The 22,568-nt window shown below is 36.6% G+C and overlaps 2 protein-coding genes and 1 pseudogene across 4 annotated transcripts; 2 read left to right on the forward strand and 1 right to left on the reverse strand.

Moving 5' to 3' along the window:
• The first annotated feature begins 8,166 nt into the window (after positions 1-8,166).
• LOC104791248 (putative inactive receptor kinase At5g67200) lies at positions 8,167-10,924 on the forward strand. Its single transcript, XM_010517082.3, has 2 exons — positions 8,167-9,755; positions 10,187-10,924. Exons 1-2 carry the CDS (start codon positions 8,261-8,263, stop codon positions 10,753-10,755), a joined length of 2,064 nt encoding a protein of 687 aa, XP_010515384.3. The 5' UTR covers positions 8,167-8,260; the 3' UTR covers positions 10,756-10,924.
• A 765-nt stretch (positions 10,925-11,689) lies between these two features.
• LOC104791249 (protein BRASSINOSTEROID INSENSITIVE 1 pseudogene) lies at positions 11,690-13,886 on the forward strand (annotated as a pseudogene). The gene has a single exon (XR_015559144.1). The product of XR_015559144.1 is annotated as a protein BRASSINOSTEROID INSENSITIVE 1 pseudogene (transcript).
• Positions 13,738-20,213, reverse strand: LOC104791250 (kinesin-like protein KIN-4B). 2 transcript variants are annotated; one of them, XM_010517085.3, is made up of 23 exons: positions 19,631-20,213; positions 19,059-19,205; positions 18,822-18,971; positions 18,441-18,685; positions 17,987-18,174; positions 17,772-17,896; positions 17,589-17,625; positions 17,408-17,499; positions 17,124-17,231; positions 16,935-17,048; positions 16,755-16,845; positions 16,553-16,662; positions 16,368-16,463; positions 16,059-16,289; positions 15,875-15,955; positions 15,706-15,777; positions 15,494-15,587; positions 15,388-15,419; positions 15,212-15,309; positions 15,028-15,117; positions 14,726-14,941; positions 14,465-14,636; positions 13,738-14,380 (listed from the first exon to the last, which is right to left on the reverse strand). In XM_010517085.3, exons 1-23 carry the CDS (start codon positions 19,805-19,807, stop codon positions 13,997-13,999), a joined length of 3,150 nt encoding a protein of 1,049 aa, XP_010515387.2. In that variant the 5' UTR covers positions 19,808-20,213; the 3' UTR covers positions 13,738-13,996. The 2 variants fall into 2 exon arrangements, with proteins under 2 accessions (XP_010515387.2, XP_087309318.1); XM_087453192.1 differs by having other exon boundaries at positions 15,212-15,419.
• Positions 20,214-22,568: the final 2,355 nt, after the last annotated feature.

The raw sequence follows: 22,568 nt of genomic DNA on the forward strand, positions 1-22,568 counted from the left end.
TAAAGCTGTTGAGCCCATTGGGCCGAAACAAAAGCAAAGTTTATCAAAACAGCTAGCTCGAGGCCTAGTTTTTGGACCCGTTAAGGGTGAAGAGTTATTATTCGCGAATGGCAAGAGACTACGCATAGAGCCGGAGAATTTGGGGAGACCCGACGGTGTGTTCATGCAGAACGGCATTGACGGGTCGATGGAGCGGCAGTCGAATTTAATGCTCATAGGAACAGAGGTTGGGGTTATACCACGGGAAGAGGCGATGCCAGGAGTTGTCGGGGGCCTGCCGATGGCTCATTCTTCTGACGGGAGTGGGTTGGGGTTGCATTAACGGTACGCCCCGGTAGTTTGGATTACCCTTATTCATAAATCAATGAATTGTCTACTATGGAACTGTCGGGGGGCGAATAAACCCAATTTCAGAAGAGCTACTCGATATCTCTTGAAGAAATTTAAGACGGATATTCTTGCTTTGTTCGAAACACACGCCGGAGGAGTTAAAGCGGACAATTCTGTCACAACTTAGGCTTCGACAATTCGTTTCGGGTCGATGCTGTTGGGCAGAGTGGTGGTTTGTGGCTGTTGTGGCGGTCTGGGATCGGCGAGGTCACTATTGTGGATTCGTCTGATCAGTTTATTGTGGCTAAGGTAGTAACGGATACGGAGGTGTTGAATCTGGTCGTTGTCTATGCAGCTCCTTCGGTGAGTAGACGGGCTGGGATTTGGGAGAAATTGCGAGAAGTTATTCTTGCATTAAAAGGGCATGTGCTGGTTGGTGGCGACTTCAATACAATTGTGAGAATAGATGAACGGTCTGGGGGAAATGGGAGGCTATCACCGGATTCTCTAGCCTTTGGAGCTTGGATAAATAGTTTGTCCCTGATAGACTTGGGATTCAGGGGAAATAAGTTTACATGGCGTCGCGGTAGAGTGGAACAAACGTGTGTAGCTAAGAGGTTGGATAGGGTACTTTGCTGCGCACATGCAAGACTGAAGTGGCAGGATGCGAGTGTTACTCATCTTCCTTTTTTGGCGTCTGATCACGCACCTCTGTATATACAATTATGTCCAAAGGTGACACGTTGTCCTAGCAGACGGCCTTTTAGATTTGAGGCGGCATGGTTGCATCACCCTAGCTTCAAGGAACTGTTAACAACGTCATGGAATGGACAGTTAACTACACCTGATGCTTTGAATGAGTTAAGAGTGAAACTTAAAAGATGGAATAAGGATGTTTTTGGGGATATTCAGAAACGTAAAGAGGATTTGATGGGAAAAATAAGAGTGATCCAAGATGCGCTGGACATCACGCAACAAGATACACTGTTACAAGAGGAGGAAGAGCTTTTGAAGGAATTTGAAGTGGTCTTGGAACAAGAGGAAATCTTGTGGTTCCAGAAATCCAGAGAGAAATGGATAGTGCATGGTGATCGGAATACTAAATATTTTCACATGTCTACCATTATTCGCAGAAGGAGAAATCGGGTGGAGATGTTGAAAAATGATGAGAATGTGTGGGTACAGGATGATCAAGAACTGGAAAACATGGCTATTGCTTATTATCAACGGCTTTATTCCATGGAGGACGTACCAGAGGTTGTGGAGGCTCTACCAAGTGTCGGGTTTATCACTCTCTCCCGGGATGAGCATATTGCACTGACGAAGGCTTTTGTCGAAGCGGAGTTCAAGGAAGCTGTTTTTAGTATGGGGGTTCAAAGCCCCTGGACCGGATGGGTACCAGCCTTTTTTCTATCAATAGACTTGGGAGACTGTGGGTGCATCGGTGGTTAAGGTTGTGCTGGACTTTTTTAGCTCGGGGGTCCTACAACCGGGTATGAATGATGCTCTCTTAGTCTTGATCGAAAAGGTAGCCAAACCGGAGAGGATGAACCAATTCCGGCCTATAAACTTGTGTAATGTGCTATTTAAAATCATTACTAAGATGATGGTGTTGCGGCTCAAGAGTGTGATTGGTAAACTGATTGGTCCAGCACAATCTAGTTTCATCCCGGGGAGATTGAGTATAGATAACATTGTGATAGTTCAAGAGGCACTCCATTCGATGCGTAAGAAAAAAGGAAGGAAGGGTTGGATGCTCCTCAAGTTGGATTTAGAGAAGGCTTATGATCGAATCAGGTGGGACTTCTTGGAAGATACTTTACATGCTGCTGGTTTGGAGGAGGGGTTGGTGTATAGGATTCTCCAGTGTGTTAAGCAACCTTCAATGTCTATACTCTGGAATGGTGAGCAAACAGAGGCATTCACACCGTCAAGGGGACTTAGACAGGGAGATCCTTTATCCTCGTATCCCTTTGTTTTATGTTTGGAGCATCTTTGTCACTTGATAGAGAACTCAATCATTGTTGGTGACTGGAAGCCTATTAGCTTGTCGCGTGGTGGCCCTAAGTTATCTCATATATGCTTCGCCGATGACATAATACTATTTGCGGAAGCTTCAGTCTCTCAGGTAAAAGTGATCAGACGGGTGTTGGAGAGGTTCTGTGTAGCGTCGGGGCAAAATGTGAGTTTGGAGAAGTCAAAAATATTCTTCTCAGGGAATGTTTCAAGGGATTTGGGGAAGTTAATAACTGATGAAAGCGGGATTCGGTCAACCATGGATCTGGGGAAGTATCTTGGTATGCATGTTCTGCAAAAGAGGATTAATGAAGACACTTTTGGGGAGGTGCTTCAAAGAGTTACATCGCGTTTAGCAGGTTGGAAAGGAAAGTGTCTAAGTATGGCAGGCAGATTAACTTTGACGAAGTCTGTTCTGTTGTCGATCCCTGTTCACACAATGAGTACTATCATGTTACCAAAATCAGTGCTAGATGCCCTTGATAAAGTAGCACGGGATTTTTTATGGGACGGAAAAGAGGAAGCATCATTTGATCGCTTGGGATCGGGTTTGCTTGCCCAGAGCAGAAGGGGGCTTGGGGATCAGAAAGTCACATGACATGAATAAAGCACTTCTGGCTAAAGTTGGTTGGCGTTTGTTAGGAGATAAAAGTAGTTTGTGGGCAAAGATACTGTGTCAAAAGTATAATGTCAAGTGTATTCGGGATCACACTTGGATGGGAGCAAAAAAACCAGGGTCCTCGACCTGGCAAAGCGTGAAGGTTGGGTTATGTGATGTGATTGTCTGTGGTATCCGATGGATTGTGGGGTATGGTCGGGATATTCTCTTTTGGGAGGATAAATGGTTATCGAACAAAGCTCTACTGGAGAATGCCCTTACAGATGTACTGCATGCACTTAGGGTAGCACGTGTCCAAGAATTTTGGTGTGATGAGTCCGGCTGGTCGCTGTCGCGACTGTCGCCATTCTTGCTCCCACACATTCAACTGGAGTTAGCAGCTTTGGTGGTTGATAATGGGTCTGGTGCGCAGGATAGAATGTCCTGGGGGGAGACAGCCGATGGAAAATTTACAGTGTCGTCTGCATATTCTTTATTGGCGGCGGATTCCTGGCCTCGACTAAACATGTCTAGATTATATGCTCGTATTTGGAAGGTTATAGCTCCCGAGAGGGTAAAAGTGTTTTTATGGCTGGTGGCTCATCAGGTTATCATGACGAATGCAGAGAGACATCGCCGCCATTTGAGCGACACGAATGTTTTTCAGGTATGCAAGGGGGGTGTAGAAACAATTATACATGTGTTACGAGATTGGCCGTCCATTGCTGGTCTATGGCGACGAGTTGTACCAAGACGGCTGCGACAGCGATTCTTTAATAGTTCTCTGTTGGAGTGGCTGTCGAGAAACTTGAAAATGGGGGAGGTAGTAGCAGGTTGCGAATGGTCGACTTTATTCGCTATGGGGTTGTGGTGGAGCTGGAAGTGGCGGTGTGGGAGTGTCTTTGGAGAATATAGTCGGTGCAGGGATAAGATTCGCTTTGTTAAGGACTTGGCGCAGGAGGTTAGTAAAGCTCATTCACATAGCCGCGAGGGACTTGACAGGGTTGTACGGGTGGAGAGATTGTTAGCTTGGAAACGGCCGTGTTATGGATGGGTGAAGCTAAATACTGATGGGGCTTCTCATGGTAATCCAGGATTGGCAACGACTGGAGGGGTACTCCAGGATCAAGGTGGAGAGTGGTGCGGAGGTTTTGCTCTAAATATTGGGATATGCTCCGCTCCTTTGGCAGAGCTTTGGGGAGTTTACCATGGGTTATATTTAGCATGGGGGAAGAATATTCGGAGGTTGGAGCTGGAGGTAGACTCTGAGATTGTGGTAGGTTTTTTATTGACATGGATTAGTGATTCACACCCTCTGTCCTTCCTGGTGCGGATGTGTCATGGCTTTTTATCAAGGGACTGGATAGTCCGGATTTCACATGTTTATAGGGAAGCTAACCATCTAGCTGATGGGTTGGCCAACTATGCTTTTACTTTACCGTTTGGTTTACATTTGTTAGATTCTGCTCCGGCTGATGTAGCTTTAATTGTAAGGATGATGTTCGCGGGACTACGTTCCCCCGACGCACCCGTTTGTAGTTTCACTTTTTAAGTTTAATAATACTGGGGGACTTTGTCTCCCCCTCCCTTACCAAAAAATATATTTTACATGCAATCAACCCGTCAAAGCGTCATTTTATTAGCATTTACGTACAATTTTACTTCATGTTTTATCACTAATAATGTGTTCTTACACCCTAAAAAAAATTATTGTTAAAATACGCTCTTTATCACCACCTATAAAATGTATTTGTGATAAATTAAACAATTTGTTGTCTCTTTTCTTTCACTTGACGTAGTTTCTTTTCACCAATAAAATTTGTAATGACAGTTTGTTTAACCATTAAAATTGTTCACTCAAAAAATATTTTGGATGAAAAACTGAGAAAAAAATATCCACACGATTGTAATGAGTTTATGACCAACCGAATAAATTTAAGAAATTTAAAGACAGTTAAAAAATAAAAAAAATATAACCATGATATTATATGAGTCTTAGATAATTTATTGATATAAAATATAAACTAAAATAAAAATTCTAAAAATACTACAACATAAGAAATTTAAAATATCTATACTAATAAAAAGTATGAGCTATAAGCTCCTAAAGGCATCCACATAGGATTTTAAACTTCCAATTGTGATTAAACACTTCACTAGTTAACATTTTTTAAAATCTCCAGAATTTTCTATATTAAGAATTATTTTAAACAACCAATCACGATTTGATATGTCATTCATTAACATTTTTTTTTAAATTTCCAAAACTTTTTAGAAAAAGGAAAATTTTAAATTTATGGAAATAAAAGAACTATGCACAATATCCCACATCGGCTAGAAATTTTTTAGACAATGGTTCAGAACCAGTATAAATAATATTAATATGCTTCCAACAACGAATGAGCAAGAAAGCTTTGATTTATCAGGCGTCCAAGTTTAAAAGTATATTCGGCTTGATCCGGTTATTTATTTGATCAAATTAAAACTTTAAAACGTTTCAAAAAAATAAATTATAATATTTAAAAATTTTAAAAGTTTTAATATTATAAATATTGAAACTTTTAAAAGTTCTTAGCTTTTAAAAAATTATTAAATATTATAATTTTTAAAATTTAAAAGTTTAAAATATTATAAATATTGATACTTTTTAAAAGGTTCAAAATTTATATTTCGAAACCTTTTAAAAGTTTAAAATATTATAAATATTTTTGTAAAACATAAATTATCTTATTTATCTACGTTTGTGCTTTTTATTTCTTATGAGCTGTAAAACATATTTTTGTGTATGATTTTATAGATAAGTTGATATATTTTCATTAATTTTTTTTTTATCTTATTTTTTATTTTTATGAAAAAATAAATGATTTTGTTCTTGGAGTTTGATGGATTAACAAGTTGTGTGGTAGTCTAAAAAAAAGTTTTTTTAGTGGAAGAAAGTGAAGAAGTTGACGAGGATGAACATGAAAAAGAGTATAGCGAAGAACCAGATGGTAAAAGTAATAATGACGATTACCACAAAACTTGACAATAGAAATGACAAAAAAGAATATGAAGAATAAGAAAACATTGAATAAAAAACACGAAAACATAGGTGGTAGCGATCAATTAAATATGAAAACTAGTTAAATTCATGATGATAAAATTATTTTGTTTTTCTCGTGGTCAAAGAAATGGTTTAGGATATGTGAGGTCATCAGTTTAATTCGCCTTGCCTCGATGTCGAGTTAAATTCATGATTTTTTTTATCAGATTTGATTTTATAACACAACTGATTTTTATATTTCATAGAATTGTGTATCTGAAATTTAACATTTTTCTTAATACTAATTTAATTTTTTTATAAGATAATATTTTACTACCGTCATCAATCATATATAGTTTTTATCAAAATATATCAAATATATCCACGCGTAGCGTGGGTTTAAAACCTAGTTTATTTTAAAAGGAATAAATAAATTATAGTCTTACATATCTTTAACTGAAAAATAAAAAAGAAAGTCATAATAATATGGAAATTTTTTATTTTAAAATATCACGAATTTCTAATATGAAAATCAAATTTAATTAAATAATATAACTAAAATCTAAAAATACTACAACATAATTAGTTTAAAATATTAAAAAGAAGGAATAAACGAATATTGGTAGTTGTGACAAGAAAAAACAAATATTGATAGACGTAGATTCGTCATCCAAAATTGTATAAGACAAAAATAATAAAAGTCTTTACAAATCGTTGATTTTACATATTAGTTTTTTTTAATTAAAAAACACAGTAAAATTATTGGAAAAATATAGTCCAACGCGTACATATTACATTAAAGGATTTGTTGGGGTTTTAGCACATTTATGAAACTTAATTATCAGTTTGATACACTCACTATTTACAATTGAAAAAACAGGTGATGTGTAGAAATAGAGGTGAGTAGAAATAGAAATGAGAGTGGGGCATAGGTGATGGGGGGGACATTACCGAAATATCCTGGTCAATGAGTTTGGAAAGAAAGAGGAGAGAGGGAGAGAGAGAAAGCCGAGAATAGAAGAGATAGGGATAGTGGTTTTGTTAGAACATAATTTTTTTTTTGTACTTCTTTCTTTCTCTTTCCTTCTCTTTATATATATATATAGATATATAATATTTTCATTTCTTTTTCTTTTTATCACATTCCTATTTTTCTAATTATTCAAATATTTATTAATATATTTTTTGTTTCTAAATTTTTTCCACATATAAAAAAATATGTTTTTTTCTTTATAATTTGATATGCATTTTGTTTTAAAGATTTTAAATATATTTCTATTCAAAAAATCTTAATTTGTGTACGGTTTAAATCATTCAGCAGGCTGGATAGATTTAAATCATCCTGCAATATTTGTGTACAGTTAAAACCATCCAGCATGCCGTCCAGCAATATTTGTGTACGGTTTAAGTCATCCAGCATATTTGATAGATTCAACCGTCTAACAATATTTGTGTACGGTTCAAAACATCCAGCATATTAGATAGATTCACAGTGTCTAGTAATATTTGAGTACGGTTTAAACCATCCAGCATGTTGGCTAGATTTAAAACGTCCAACAATATTTGTGTACGGTTTAAACTTTCCATCATATTGGATAGATTCAAACTATCCAACAATATTTGTATCCGTACATCAAACTATCCAGCAATATTTGTTTCCGTACACCTTATTAAGTGTATAGATGTCTGTACACATTATTAAGTGTGCAAATGTAATTTGTTTAATACTTAGGATTTCAGATGTCTGTACTGCAATGGTTGGTAAAAATTATATTTGTACACTTAATAATGTGTACTGACATCTGTACACTTAATTATGTGTACAGACATTTATACACTTAATAAAGTGTTTAGACATCTGTACACTTAAAAATATGTACGAATACAAAAATATGTATATAATTTATTTAAAAATTATTAAACAAAATTCATATCAAATTATAAAGAAAAAAATATATAATTTTTTTGTATTTAAGAAGTTTTCTAAAAGAAAATTATATCAACAATTATTTAAGAAATAAAAATAAGGAGAAAATGGGATGTACAATGGTATGAAATGTAATCAACAATATTGTTAAATGGCAAAAATGAATGAGAAAATAGACCAACAATGATTAATGTGGTTTTTTCTAATTATAAATAGGGAATGTATCATCTTTCTAAGTTTGAAAAATGTATCATTTTGCCAAATAAGTCTACTTGAATACATATTATTTTCAGAATAATAACTATACATTATACACACGCGTGCCACAAGAATACATATTATTTTCAGAATAATAACTGACACAGAGATGCTCTGCTCCGTAAAACAAAACACACATAAGATGACACTCTTCTTCTACTCTCTTCTCTTCCTCCTCCTCCTCCTCCTCCTCCTCCTCCGTATCTCCGCCGCATACCCTTCCCCGGCGACGAACTACTTCGACTCCTTCTTACCATCTGACGCCGTGGCCCTTCTCTCCTTCAAATCCACCGCAGATCTCGACAACAAGCTTCTTTACTCTCTCACCGAGCCTTACGATTACTGTCAATGGTGCGGCGTCGAGTGCTCTCAAGATCGCGTCGTTCGTCTTCTTCTCGACGGCGTTGGTCTCAGAGGACGTTTCTCTCCGGAGACTCTTACTCGTCTTGACCAGCTCCGCGTTCTTAACCTTGAGAATAACTCAATCTCTGGTTCGATCCCTGATCTATCTCCTTTAACCAATCTCAAATCCTTAACCCTAAGCAAGAACGAGTTCTCCGGTACGCTCTCCGGTTCGATACTCTCTCTTCGTCGGTTAGCCGAACTCGATCTATCGTATAACAACTTCTCCGGTGAGATTCCGTCGAAGATCAACGCTCTGAGTCGACTCAGTTCTTTACATCTCGAGTTTAATCGATTTAACGGTACTCTCCCGCCGTTAAATCATTCTTCTCTGACGTCGTTTAACGTTTCGGGTAACAATCTCACCGGTTTAGTTCCGGTCACAACGACTCTGTTACGATTCAACGAGTCTTCGTTCTCGTCAAACCCTGGCCTCTGCGGTGAGATCATTAACAAATCTTGCGGTTCACGTTCTTCTTCTCCGTTCTTCGGTTTAACTAAACCAAACGCTACGTCGTCATCATCTTCTTCTTCTACTACTTCTTCGTCTCAAGCACCGGTTAGTCAAACTGAACAGAACGGTGAAGCGACGATGACTAATCCTCCACCGGTGGTTAAAAAGGTTAAAAATGGTTGGTTAGTTCTCGGTTTCACCATTGGTCTCGCTTCTTTGATAGTTCTAGGTCTCTGCCTCGTCATGTTCTCGTTAGTTATGAAGAACCGGAGAGACGACGACGATGACGTGATGATAACGCAACCGTCAACAGTTACAGAACCTCTCAAATCTCAGAAACGTGAAGAAGTGAACAAAGAAATCAATATCCATTTCCAAGAGCCCTCGCCGCAAAAGCGAATCCCTAGAAACGGAGATTTGGTTTTCTGCGGGGACGTTGAAGGAGGAGGAGAAGCTATGTACACACTTGACCAGCTGATGAGAGCTTCCGCGGAGCTACTAGGTAGAGGATCAGTAGGGACTACGTATAAGGCTGTGATGGTTAATCAACTGATCGTTACGGTTAAGAGATTTGCTCCGTCTAAAACAGCGATTACTAGTGATTTAGCGTTTGAGAATCAGATGGAGATGGTTGGTGGACTAAGGCATCCGAATCTTGTGCCGGTTAAAGCTTATTTCCAGTCTAATGGAGAAAGACTTGTCATCTACGATTACCAACCTAATGGTAGTCTCTTCAATCTTATTCACGGTAAGCTTCATTATCTTCTCTATTTCTTTTTATTTGGTAGTGTTAAAATTGAACCCACTGAGTCACTTCTGAGTTGTTGCTTTTATTTAGAGACCATTGTGTGTGTAGACATGTCTCGTTGATGGGTTTTGGTGCAGCTTTATCATTTAAAGGAACTCTAGACTTGAACCACATAGAGACATGGCCGAGATTATAATTAAAATATGTTTTTGTCTTTTTCTCAGTTGAACAACTGTAGATATATAAGACAGAGGAGGAATATGTTAGATCGATATCTGTGCTGTTTTCACGTGATACTCCAGTCATTTGTCACTTGTCAGGAATTTGGTGCGTTTGTCTTAGCTAGGACTTGAGTTCGAAATAGCCTCTTGGTCTCATATACCATTGGAAGTATATATAACTAATTTACTGTTTTATCCCTTAAAATTTAGGTTCAAGAACATCAAAGGCAAAGCCATTACATTGGACATCATGTTTGAAGATAGCAGAAGATGTAGCTCAAGCGTTACATTACATTCACCAATCGTCTGCACAATTCCATGGAAACCTCAAGTCCACAAATATCCTGCTTGGTCACGACTTCCAAGCTTGTCTTACAGATTACTGTCTAGGTGTCTTAACAGACTCATCAGTCCTTCCTAATGACCCGGATCTCTCTTCCTACAAAGCACCAGAGATAAGGAAATCAACAGAGAGTCGTCCCACGTCCAAATGCGATGTATACTCGTTCGGTGTCTTCCTCATTGAGCTCTTGACTGGTAAAACCGCTTCAAGGCAACCGTTTATGGAGCCAGAAGATATGTTGGATTGGGTTAGAGCAATGAGGCAAGAAGAGGAAAGGTCAAAAGAAGAGAATGGGCTTGAGATGATGACTCAAACGGCTTGTCTTTGTCGAGTGACATCGTCGGAGCAAAGGCCTACGATGAAAAAAGTGATCAAAATGATTCAAGAGATTAAGGAGAGCGTTGTGATGAGTGAAGATAACGATAAATTCCTCTGATACTGTGATACATGTATGTGTGTTTTTGAAGGGTTCCAAACTTGGGAGAATAGTATAAGTGTAGATTTTCTTAAGATGGGGAGGGGATATATCCTCAAATTTAGAAAGGTTATGTTTGTTTAAGAAACTTGGAAAGAACTCAAATTTTGGGCGGTGGAGCTAACGTAAATCACGAACATGGTAAACCAAGTTGAGATTTGTTTATATGCGGTGCCAAAGCTAAATGGACTTCTCTACAGGTCAGATCATTTGGTTAGGGAATCTAGAATTATTCAGCTATTTTAAAATAGATTAAATGCTGCTTCACACTTTAACGTACTAATTAAAGGGGATCAATAGAAAATAATATACACCCTACCTGGTTGCAAATCATTTCAAAGACCAATCATAGTGTAAGTGTATATCAAACTGATCAGTATTCATATATGCTTAGACTTGTATTTTGTAATATGAGAAGAGATAGGTGGTTGGATAAAACATATACAAATAATTCAATAAAGTCTAAGATGAGTTTCAAAAGGGTAAATAGGAAGACTGGAAGAGACTTGATCCCATCCGGCCTAATCTCACGGTTAATTAAATGTAAACACCTCTCATGAACAAAGACCTCATTTTTCAAACTCAACTTATGCGATTATTTTATTTATTACCTGTATCATCTTGCATTAACTTTTTTGTTTGAACACATATAGTAGTCAATATTTTTATAATAATCAGGAGTAGAAGTAACATGGCAGGTGTGAGTGCCCAGGGAAGCTTTGACCAATCTTCCCGTCACCTTCTTTCATCTTCCTTTTTCTGTCTTTTGACTCTCTTCTCTACTACTCTCTTTAAGCTTTTCTAAAATCTCTCTGCTAGAGCTTCTACTTCCTCTCTAATGGTGGAACCAAAACACTAGATTAGATTCCCCCTTTCTCTCTCAAAAACTCTGAGAATGAAGATTTTTACAAGCTTCTTTTTCTATGTAACAACTCTTCTCTTCTTCTCCTTATTCTCTTCACCATCTCAGTCTTTGTATAGAGAAACCCATCAGCTTATAAACTTCAAAAACGTTCTTCCTGACAAGAATCTCCTCCCAGACTGGTCTTCCAGCAAAAACCCGTGTACCTTCGATGGCGTTACTTGCAGAGACAACAAGGTTACTTCCATTGATCTAAGTTCTAAGCCTCTCAACGTAGGATTCAGTGCTGTGGCTCCATTTATTATGTCCTTCACCGGACTAGAGTCTCTGTTTCTCTCAAACTCACACATCAATGGCTCCATTGCTGCCTTCAACTTCAAGTGCTCTGCTTCTTTAACCAACTTGGATCTATCAAGAAACTCTCTTTCGGGTCCTGTAACTAGCCTTGGTTCTTGCTCCAGTCTAAAATATCTCAACGTCTCCTCCAATACCTTCTATTTTCCCCGGAAAGTTTCAGGTGGGTTGAAGAAGCTAAACCGCTTGGAAGTTCTTGATCTTTCATCAAACTCACTCTCCGGTATCGTTCCTCCATCCTTGGGTTCTTGTTCTCTACTGAAATCACTAGTGCTGTCAAGTAACAACTTCTCCGGTACGTTACCGATTGATACGTTACTGAAGATGAGAGGTCTCAAGGTACTCGATCTGTCTTTCAACGAGTTTTCCGGCAAACTACCGGAATCTCTAACGAATCTATCCGCTTCGTTGCTAACGTTAGATCTTAGCTCCAACTATTTCTCCGGTCTGATTCTCCCAAATCTCTGCTGGAACCCTAAAAACACTCTCCAGGAGCTTCACCTACAGAACAATCTCTTCACCGGGAAGATTCCTCCGACGTTAAGCAACTGTTCTGAGCTCGTTTCGCTTCATCTGAGCTTCAACTACCTCTCCGGGACAATCCCGTCGAGCTTAGGCTCTTTATTGAAGCTTCGAGATCTGAAGCTATGGATGAATATGTTAGAAGGTGAGATCCCTCAGGAGCCCATGTATGTCAAGACTTTAGAGACTCTGATTCTCGATTTCAACTACTTAACCGGTGAAATCCCTTTCGGTTTAAGTAACTGTACCAAACTGATCTGGGTTTCTCTGTCGAATAACTGGTTAACCGGTCAGATTCCAAGCTGGATCGGCCGGTTAGAGAATCTCGCCATCCTCGATCTAAGCAACAATACGTTACACGGGAACATTCCTGCTGAGCTCGGTGACTGCAAAAGCTTAGTCTGGCTCGATCTCAACACCAATTCCTTCGACGGAACGATCTCGTCTGAAATGTTCAAACAGTCTGGGAGAATCGCTGCGAATTTGATGGCGGGTAAGAGGTACGTTTACATCAAAAACGATGGGATGAAGAAACAGTGTCACGGAGCTGGTAAGTTGCTTGAGTTTCAAGGAATCAGACCGGAGCATCTTAACCGAGTTTCGACACGAAACCCTTGTAATTTCACCAGAGTCTATGGAGGTCACACTTCGCCTTCGTTTGACTACGACGGTTCGATGATGTTTTTGGACATGTCTTATAACATGTTATCTGGTTACATACCAAAGGAGATTGGTTCGATGGGTTATCTCTTTGTCCTCAATTTGGGTCATAACTTTATATCTGGTTCGATTCCTGACGAGGTAGGTGATCTGAGAGGTTTAAACATTCTTGATCTTTCAAGCAATAAGCTCGATGGGAGCATCCCTCTGGCGATGTCAGCGCTTACTATGCTTACGGAAATCGATTTGTCCAACAATAATCTTTCTGGTCAGATTCCTGAGGTTGGTCAATTCGAGACTTTTCCGCGGGAGAAGTTCTTGAACAATTCTGGTCTTTGCGGTTATCCACTTCCACGGTGTGATCCCGTGAACGCAAACGGATACGCAGAACTACCAAAGCAAGAAGAAGAAGAAGAAGGAGAGCTGTTGAGCTGGAAAGCAGTAGCTATAGGATATGCTCTTGGGGTGTTGTTTGGATTGGCAATAGCACAAGTCGCTGCTTCATACAAGCCGGAGTGGTTCTTCAAAAATTTTGGTCTTAGAAAGAGCAGAAACCGTTAGAATTAACTAAGATATGGTTCGGATAGAGGAATTAACACTCTAGAGTTTCTATTTACATTTTCAGAAAACTATCAAACACCCTTAAAAAAATCTTTCTACAGTTATATTCATATCCTTGCACTCTACTCCAGCCATTGATTGCAAATCGTTATCTAAAGTATAACAATGTTCTTAAGCTTCGGTATAACAACCCACATGGACCAAATCCAAATCTGTTGACAGAAAAAAACTAAAGGGTCATGTTTAAGCACCTTGAAACATTGAGTGTCGGTTCCACGAGTGATCATCGTCGTCATGAGTCTTAGACATGAAGAGCATAGAGGTCTCATCATTATGCTTTATCCACTCTGAGAGTTTCCATGGTTTCTGCCATTTCCATTTAAACTGAAGCAGCCATTGATGGTGACTTCTCTTCCACTTCCATAGCTTCCCACTCTGTCCCATTTTCTTCATTGCTTTCATCTTCCACGTTTCTTCTAATAAAGCTTCTGATTCTCTCACTGACACATTGACTATACCTGGCCCAGCGTATTTGAGATGCTTTGTTGCTCGATGATAAGAAGATGGAGATGATGGGTCACTTGCATTATTACCTCCATAGTGCTTTGATGAACCTCTTGAACTTCCCTGCAAGAAGTAATTTTTGCATACTTTTAAGGAGAAACCCCCCAAAAAGAGTTTAGCTTGGAAATAAGGATTAAATTTACAAACCGAGTATGATGATGATGATGAAGCCAGCGCTATGGACACTGTTTGCCCCCTTGTCTTTTTCTCTTTAATGATTTCTCTGTTTTGGACTTCGGATAGCTGTAATAAGCAGAGGAGGTCATTGAGTTGTTCTTTCTTCTCTTTGATGTCTCTATCTTTCTCCCAAATTTTGCACCTGTTAAATGTTTGAGCAAGACATCATCAACCTTCCATGTGTAGAAAAGAAGCATAGTTTCGGTCCTGTTCGGGTTTAAGAGTTGTCACCTTGCTTCAGAAGCAGAATCGAACACATATTGAAGCAAATATTTGGCATCAGTCATGGACTGAACGTGGTTCCACCGAGTCTTAGCATGAAGGCTATGCTCTCTTTCCTCTGCTTCTGAGAGCTGAGAGGCCATGGCTGTGAGAGCATTTGAGGAAACATCCAACATACACTCAAGAGAAGCTATTCTCTCCAATCTTGTGTTTGGTGATAAAAATCTGACCCATCCAGAAAAATAAAAACAGGTCATAAAGTGAATCATTCACTGCCAAGCAACTTCATAGTGACAAGTATAATGTTGTACCTGAACTGTCCATTTTTCTCTTGATGGGGACTTACAGGAAACTCCATCTCTTGTTTTAATGAGGTTAACTCTTCAGCCGATGCAGCTCGGCTATATTTAACAAGAGTAGATTATTGATTAGAAGAACTCTGGGAGAAAGTTTGCAGTTAACAACATGACTGAAACAGAGTTTTTGAAGACGCACACTTGAATTTGCGTTTCATATTGAAAACGAACTTGATTTACTTTTGTCACAACCTCTAGCTCGTTCTCAAGCCATTTCCGAAGATTTTTTTCGTTCATCTGCAAAGGGTAAGAAAAGAAACAGTTGATACTTGTGCAAGATGACAAATCCATATCTAAATTAGGAGTTCTTGATACCTGTCTAGTTGGTGGTTGACCATTGGTAGTCACTGGAAGGAAAGGAAAAAGATTATGATCGAAACAAGAACAAAACAAGAAAAGATTATGTTTTGGCATAAGTTACCTGATATATCACGTGGTGAAGGCTTGCGGGCTTCTAGCAGCTCTTTAAGTCTTTTGGTAACCATTGCTGCTTCCTCTGTTTTCCTCTGAAGAACCTGCAAGACATCAAGATACATATTCTATTGAGATTCTTATATCTTCACTAGGATTGGATAATTCTAGTAAGTGATTCTCTCAAGCAGGAAAAAGAAAAATATTTCATAAGATTCTTACCATTTTCTGACGTCGATTGAGAGCTTCAAGTTTAAGTCTTTCATGCTCAGTTTTTCTTCCTTCTTTCTTAAGCTATCCAAAAACAATTAAAAAGTGCACATGAGATCAGTTCAACTTTAAAGATTCGACGGACAATAAAGAAGTGATGAAGTGGATATAGATAAAGTACCTGCAACAACTCTTTCTCTTGAGAAGCTTTCCATTGCCGGAATTGTTCAGCTTCTTGTTTCATCTTTTGTTGTAGTTGAACCTGGATAACAAAAAAACAGAATAAAAGTCAAAATGTACAGCTAGATTATGTGAACTAGTAATATAGAAAAAGAATCCGATAACACAGATGAACCAGACGCAACCTTCTGAGCCTTGATGTATTGTATTTCAGCTTTCAAACGCTTCGCTGCGTCTTCACTTTTTTGCTTTTGTTTCAAGACCTCAACTTGATTTTCTTGTTTCTTCTTAAGATTTGAAATCTGTGTCTCGAGTGCTTTTAGTTTCTGTGCATGATTATCTCTTGCAACTTGAGCTTGTCTGTCGGAACTAGCAGCAAGTTCCTCGACTTCAGCCAACAATAGATCTCTCTCAACCTGTAAAAGTTACTCATGACTTGAGTATTAACATTTACATAAAATATCAACGAGAGAATTTAGAATGTTTTGTCTCACCTGTACAGTTCTTTTCTCTTTCTCAAGTTCCATCATTTTCTTTTCGAAGTGTTGTCTGATAGTTTCAGTTCCAACCCCACATATTTTCATCTCAGACTGCAAATATAAAAAAAATCATAAGATTCTCAAAATAATCCAATCCTAATTAATAGGTACAGGAAACTTCAGATGAGTAATGACTAAACCTCTTTCTCCTCCAGACGTTTACTTAGTTCATTTAATTCCTTGCCCATGCTATTCTGCCTAAGTGTATGTTCCCACTCTTCTGCTGCACCAATATCTTCAGAAATTCCACCTTGAATCAGACAAGATTTTAAGTTAAGTAAGGATAGGAGAATGCAGATGCGTTTCATGAAACAAGTTTTTAGAGAAGCCAGTGTCCAAAACCTGATGTTGCTTCACTCATTTCATAATCTGAATCCATGCTTTCAAAACCCCTTTTAAGGCCATCATCTTTTGGAAAAATTACACCATTTTCCTGAGGTAAAAGAACAACTCTTGTAAAAAGCAGTAAAGAAATGTGCCAAATAAAATCTATCGTGATTGCCTATTGTATACAGAAATTACCTGTGTATCAAGATTGCAATAATCAAGAGCAGCTCTCTTGCTGCGATAGATGTGAAGTTCTCGAGAAAGCTCTTCATTGGCAGACTCTAGCTTCATGATTTTCTCTCGCATAACCTTGAAAATTGAACTATATACTATTATTGATGAGAAATTTATAAACCTTCTGAAAAATTTCAGCAGAAGTTATACCTGCACTTCTTCTGATGGGGTTTCCTCACGAGCACAAAATGCAGCTTGTAGATACTGTAGCTGTTGACGCATCTTTTGCATCTCAGAACATATTAAGTCTTTATTCGCCTGCACCAAAATAAAGAAGCCTCTCCTGTTAGAGCTCCCAAGTGAACAATCTTAGTCCTCTTTTAATCTATTTTTTTTTGGCCTCATGTACTTCAAAGTGTGTTGTTAGCGGATAGTGGAGCTTTGTCGGCAGAAAAAAATTGAAAGCTCATCTAAGATAGTTCCCCAGTACTTACAACAGGTTTGTTCTGGATATTCCTAGCACGATTTGCATATTTGAGAGTGTTAAGAGTTTCCTCAGCATTGATGTCAGCAGGACTGATGCAAGCTACAAGAGTAACAACCACAGAGGAAAGTTGAATTTGTGAACTGATATGAGATTTTCAGGGAATTTACTCATACAACTTAGAAGTTTACCTATCATGACTGTTTTACTATTTCCACCAAGAGAGTCCTGCAGTAATGTAAAGGACATCTTTAATGGAAATTTTACACTTCAAGTTACATGCCAATATAAATCATACACTTACAAAGTCCACCTATAGTGATAATAAGTATCTACACATATTAGGATCTAGAAGTGCAAAGATAGAAATGAACCTGCAATAACCGAGTAAGTTTACTATCACGGTAAGGAACATGAGCACCTTCTTTTCGTTTTTTCTCATCCCCTAGCGCACTGATGACATTACCAAGTGCAAGAAGCCCCCTATTGATGTGAATTCCTGTTTCAGAGAACAGAAAAGAATTGGGTTATATAAAATGTAAGTCAACGTTCTCAAAAGGATGTAAGACGGGATATCAGTTTTTCCAACCTTCTTTTAACCTAACACCGCCTGAACCTGTTCGTTTAGCTCTTTCAGATCCTGCAAGATCTACCAGGTGAAGCTTGGCACAACAATATTCCTCCCCCATATCTTCATCTACGGTGTCATTAACCATTGCGGTTGAAGGGATTTTGCGCATCTGTTCTAAGGTGATCGTGAAGATGGCATGTGACCGACTGTATAAGAAGAAGTTTTACTCTATCATGGATATAGAAACGAACATTTAATGGACGAACTGTTTATGATGCCCATTTTACCATTTCTAACTTTCCCATATATATACATTTTACTGGCTCAGCATTCTTCTTATGGATATAACATCGTTTATTGTAATGTTCAGTATAACTACCATTTACTACTGGCTAGGCTAAGCATCATTAACTGTAACTGTACGTTAAGCAACGTGTTGCTTCTTATGGAGCCTGAATATAGAGATTCTCACCTCGATTCATTATTCATATTTGTGCTCCCAGTTGCCCTGGTTAGAGATCCTTGCTCTAGACAGGAAGCCATTTCTTCTCTAGTAGTTATGGGAACTTCGGTTGCACCAGATAGTGTTATGACCCCATTTGGTGATTCACGAATTTGCACAGGTGACTTACTAAGAACAACCTTTCCAGGGGTTCCATTGGCCAGCCTGTTTAATGGCACACTGTCCAGCAAATCCAGAACTTCTTCTTTTAAAATCTACATATGAAGAATTCAATTAATATCCAAGCAAAGGCAGACTGAGTTCTACACTTGTTCATGTCTTATGAGTTAGAATGTGAAGAGAATTAAGAGTTTGAAGGATGTCTATAATGACCAACCAAACGGATGATACCTCGATGAAAGAGACATGTAACTGGAACCCCATTTGGTGCTTTACTGAATCAATTTTGTTGAACAGAGAACTCATAACTTGAGGAATCAACCCATTGCCTGTACCATTTCTAAAAGCAGTCCCCATAGTGTATGTTTTTCCAGATCCTGTCTGCATAAGTTGTGTAACTCAAAAGTTCAAAGAAAGAAAAAAAAACAATTCTTAATCCAAAATTTGAGAAACAATTTCAGTATGTACCTGACCATAAGCCAGCACAGTAGCATTGTAACCATGAAACAAACCATCAACAAGAGGAGCAACACATTCATCAAACATCAATGAAGATGGAGAACCATTACTTCCATATACATGATCAAATGTGAAAGAATGTGTTCCCATTTGCACCTGCACCATCCAAAAAAAAAAACACAAAAGCTTATGTTAAACCCATTCCAACAACCAAGTTAAGTATTAGTTATATAATCTTTGGGTTCAATCAAAATCCCATAAAAAAAAATGGCATTTTAATACATTATTAAACAATGCTCATTGACTTAACAATCACAACAATACAGTAGTAGCATTATACACACCTTATCTATTTATATAGTAAAAAAATAAAATAAAAATTGACACTGTTATATAAGAAAAACAAAAATTAAATGAATGTGTCAGAGTTAGAGAACGGAGATTTGATCCGGATCCATGAATAGGGAGTGAACAACGACGGTCGCATTTAAACACCATCGGAAAAATAAAATAAAAAAAAAAAAAAACTTAAAACGACGGAGCAGCAGAGACAAAACTGATTCCACAAAAGAAAAACTCACCTGAGGCGTAATCGGAGAAACGGAAACGCATTCCCTACAACCTTGAGTTATCTCGTCTCCGATCAAAGGACGAACATTAACCGCCACTTTTACAGAACAACTCTCCGACGATGACGACGGTGGAGGAGGAGAAGAAGGAGAAGAGGACGACGATAACGAGGACGAATGTGATTCCATCGAGAAAGCTCCTCTCTTCTTTCGTTGAAATCGAGTCTCGATTTCGTCTTCTTCAATTGAAACAACGAGACGAAGTCAGTCGCGCTTCCTCGGGAAGAAAAAGTGAAGAAGAAGCTTTTACTCTCTTTTTTCTCACACTGCTCTCTCTCTCTGGTTTGGGGTATACGAGGTATCTTTATATTTCCTTTTCTACCCTCTACAGAAGTCTAATTTTACCGTTTTTGCCCTCCACGTCAGCTTATTCTTCTTCTATTATTTGACTTACTCTATTTTTTTAATCCACTGGTCCGCCGTGTGTATTAAAAACAAAAGATCAGATTTTTATTTATTCAGATCTGTCTACCACACTTTTTATTCATATAACATTGTTGTTGGAAAAATAACTAATTTTAGACGAGTTAAATTTAATAAATTTTAATTATGGTGTTGGTGCGTGTAAATGAGACAATTGGGTTGTGTCGAAGTCGATGGTTCCAAAGCTGAGTATATATATATTTTTTAATATTTTGATTACTTTTTGTTGCATCGTCTCTTTGGTTAAAAGGCCAAAAAAAACTAATAAATTAGGAAGAGTCAAGACATTCGTTTTCTGGTCCTTCTTCTGCGCGGGAAAATCCCAACAGTAAAATACACAAATATATAAAAACTTAATTAAAGTACAAAAAGTGTAGGGACCGCAGTACACTCCATTTGGGCCTTTATCACGCCCTACCTCACATGTCTTTCTGCAAGGCTCATTACTTGGTTTTGTATCACTTTATCCTTTTTTTTTTTTTTGGTCTTTTAGAAGAAATAATGCGTATTTTTTAGTGGCTTTTAGTTGTTGAGTAATAAAAGCTAACTCTACCCATTTCTGCTTGAAACCATAATTATATTATTAATCATGATCGCTTTGAAACACATGGCTATAAAGTGGCCTTTAACTTCCTTGTTAAAGGTGAATTAACTAAGAATTCCATTTTTTTATAAAGTATAAGTTCTATTTTTGTTTAAATAAATGTCAGTTCCTTGATATTGAAGGAATTTTTTTTTGATGTCATGGGTTGTTGTTTGTTGTTATTCTTAAATTTGTAGAGTTTTTTGGTAGTCTTATTATATAAACTTTGATGACAAAATTATTCATTAACAAGATCGTGACACGTGTCAAATATATTGATTATATCATGACACATGTCTAATTTTATTTACAGAATTTTACACATTTATATTATAAAAAATATTATTTTTCTAAAACAAAAAGGAAAACTAACAAAATCAATATACTTTCTAATTATATTATACGTGTGTTTTCAATAAAATTTGACATGTTTTAACAAAAAAAAAATAATTAAACATGTATATTAATCAATAAATAATGAATAACAAAGTTAAAAAGAATAACATAAGTTATTTAACATAATTTTAGTCGAATATAAATTGTATTTATCATTGTAATATAAATTTTTATTGTAAGTAAGCACACAAAACCTTGAAAAAGTAATGAACTTAAAAAAAAAACATTCAATACATGATGTGTATTAGTATAGTTTTATATGTTTTATTTTAAAGATTTTAATGTATGTAGTAATATGAGAAATGAGAAAGAAAAATAGAAAAACTGAGTTAATAAAATTTGACAAGTGTTAACAAAAACAAAATTAATTAAACATGTATATTAATCAATAAATAATGAATAACAAAGTTAAAAAGAATAACATAAGTTATTTAACATAATTTTAGTCGAATATAAATTGTATTTATCGTTGTAATATAAACTTTTATTGTAAGTAAGCACACAAAACCTTGAAAAAGTAATGAACTTAAAAAAAAAATTCAATACATGATGTGTATTAGTATAGTTTTACATGTTTTATTTTAAAGATTTTAATGCATGTAGTAATATGAGAAATGAGAAAGAAAAATAGAAAAACTGAGTTTGTAGGAAATAATTTTTGGTTAATTGATGAAAATTGACAAAAGTATTACTTCTGAAATTACTACATATAGTAGAATAATAATTAGGATATTTTTGGATTTCCAAATTTTTTGTGGATGTTAACTGATTTTGTTACTGATTGTTTATTGTTAAATTTAAAATACTAACCATAATACATATTATCTCATATGATGCACATATTAGTTTTTTTTTATTAAAATTTTAACTCTAATACATGAAGAAGTGAATTATGGTTTTACGATGAAATTGATAGTTAAATATGATTACTAAACTGAATGTCTAACGATGAAATTTATTTTAGATTAAAAAAATTCAAATATTAATATGTATCATTTAAAAAAAATTAATTCAAGAATATTATTTATATTATTCATGTTTTATTTTATAATTTAAACACATGTATTTTTGTAATGCATATGTTAAAACATAAGATAATACGAAATAGATTCTAATTTATAGAATGAATCTTCACTAATTTGACGGTAATGTCTCTATATCTTTATATATGTTTTTATTTTATAACTTTCACTTATTTAAAATTGATTATGAAATGAGTTAAAATTAGTACTTATGAGATAACAACATAACAAATATATCTTAAATATGTTGATTCGGTTTTATTGTGAATTATATTTTGTTAATTTTTATTTGTATTTTTAATTCTTACTAAGATATAGACTTGATATGATTTATTAATTGTGTTAGATATAAAATATTTAGTTCTATGCATTAAGATGAAATGTATAATTAAACTTAAAATCTGGTTTATAACGAAGTTATAGATATTTAAATGGTACTCCATGTCATATAAGAGTTTTTTTGGAT

This window comes from Camelina sativa, chromosome 6 (genome assembly GCF_030686135.1).
Source record: "Camelina sativa cultivar CO46 ecotype springtype chromosome 6, ASM3068613v1".
NCBI classification, from domain to species: domain Eukaryota; kingdom Viridiplantae; phylum Streptophyta; class Magnoliopsida; order Brassicales; family Brassicaceae; genus Camelina; species Camelina sativa.

Coding starts and splice junctions, on each gene's coding strand:
- LOC104791248 (XM_010517082.3), top strand. CDS start 8,261: ATGCTCTGCTCCGTAAAACAAAACACACATAAGATGACACTCTTCTTC. Junction 9,756..10,186: donor TCTCTTCAATCTTATTCACG/GTAAGCTTCATT, acceptor CTTAAAATTTAG/GTTCAAGAACATCAAAGGCA.
- LOC104791250 (XM_087453192.1), bottom strand. CDS start 19,807: ATGGAATCACATTCGTCCTCGTTATCGTCGTCCTCTTCTCCTTCTTCT. Junction 15,420..15,493: donor TTCACCACGTGATATATCAG/GTAACTTATGCC, acceptor CTTTCCTTCCAG/TGACTACCAATGGTCAACCA. Junction 14,381..14,464: donor CATCATCATCATCATACTCG/GTTTGTAAATTT, acceptor TACTTCTTGCAG/GGAAGTTCAAGAGGTTCATC.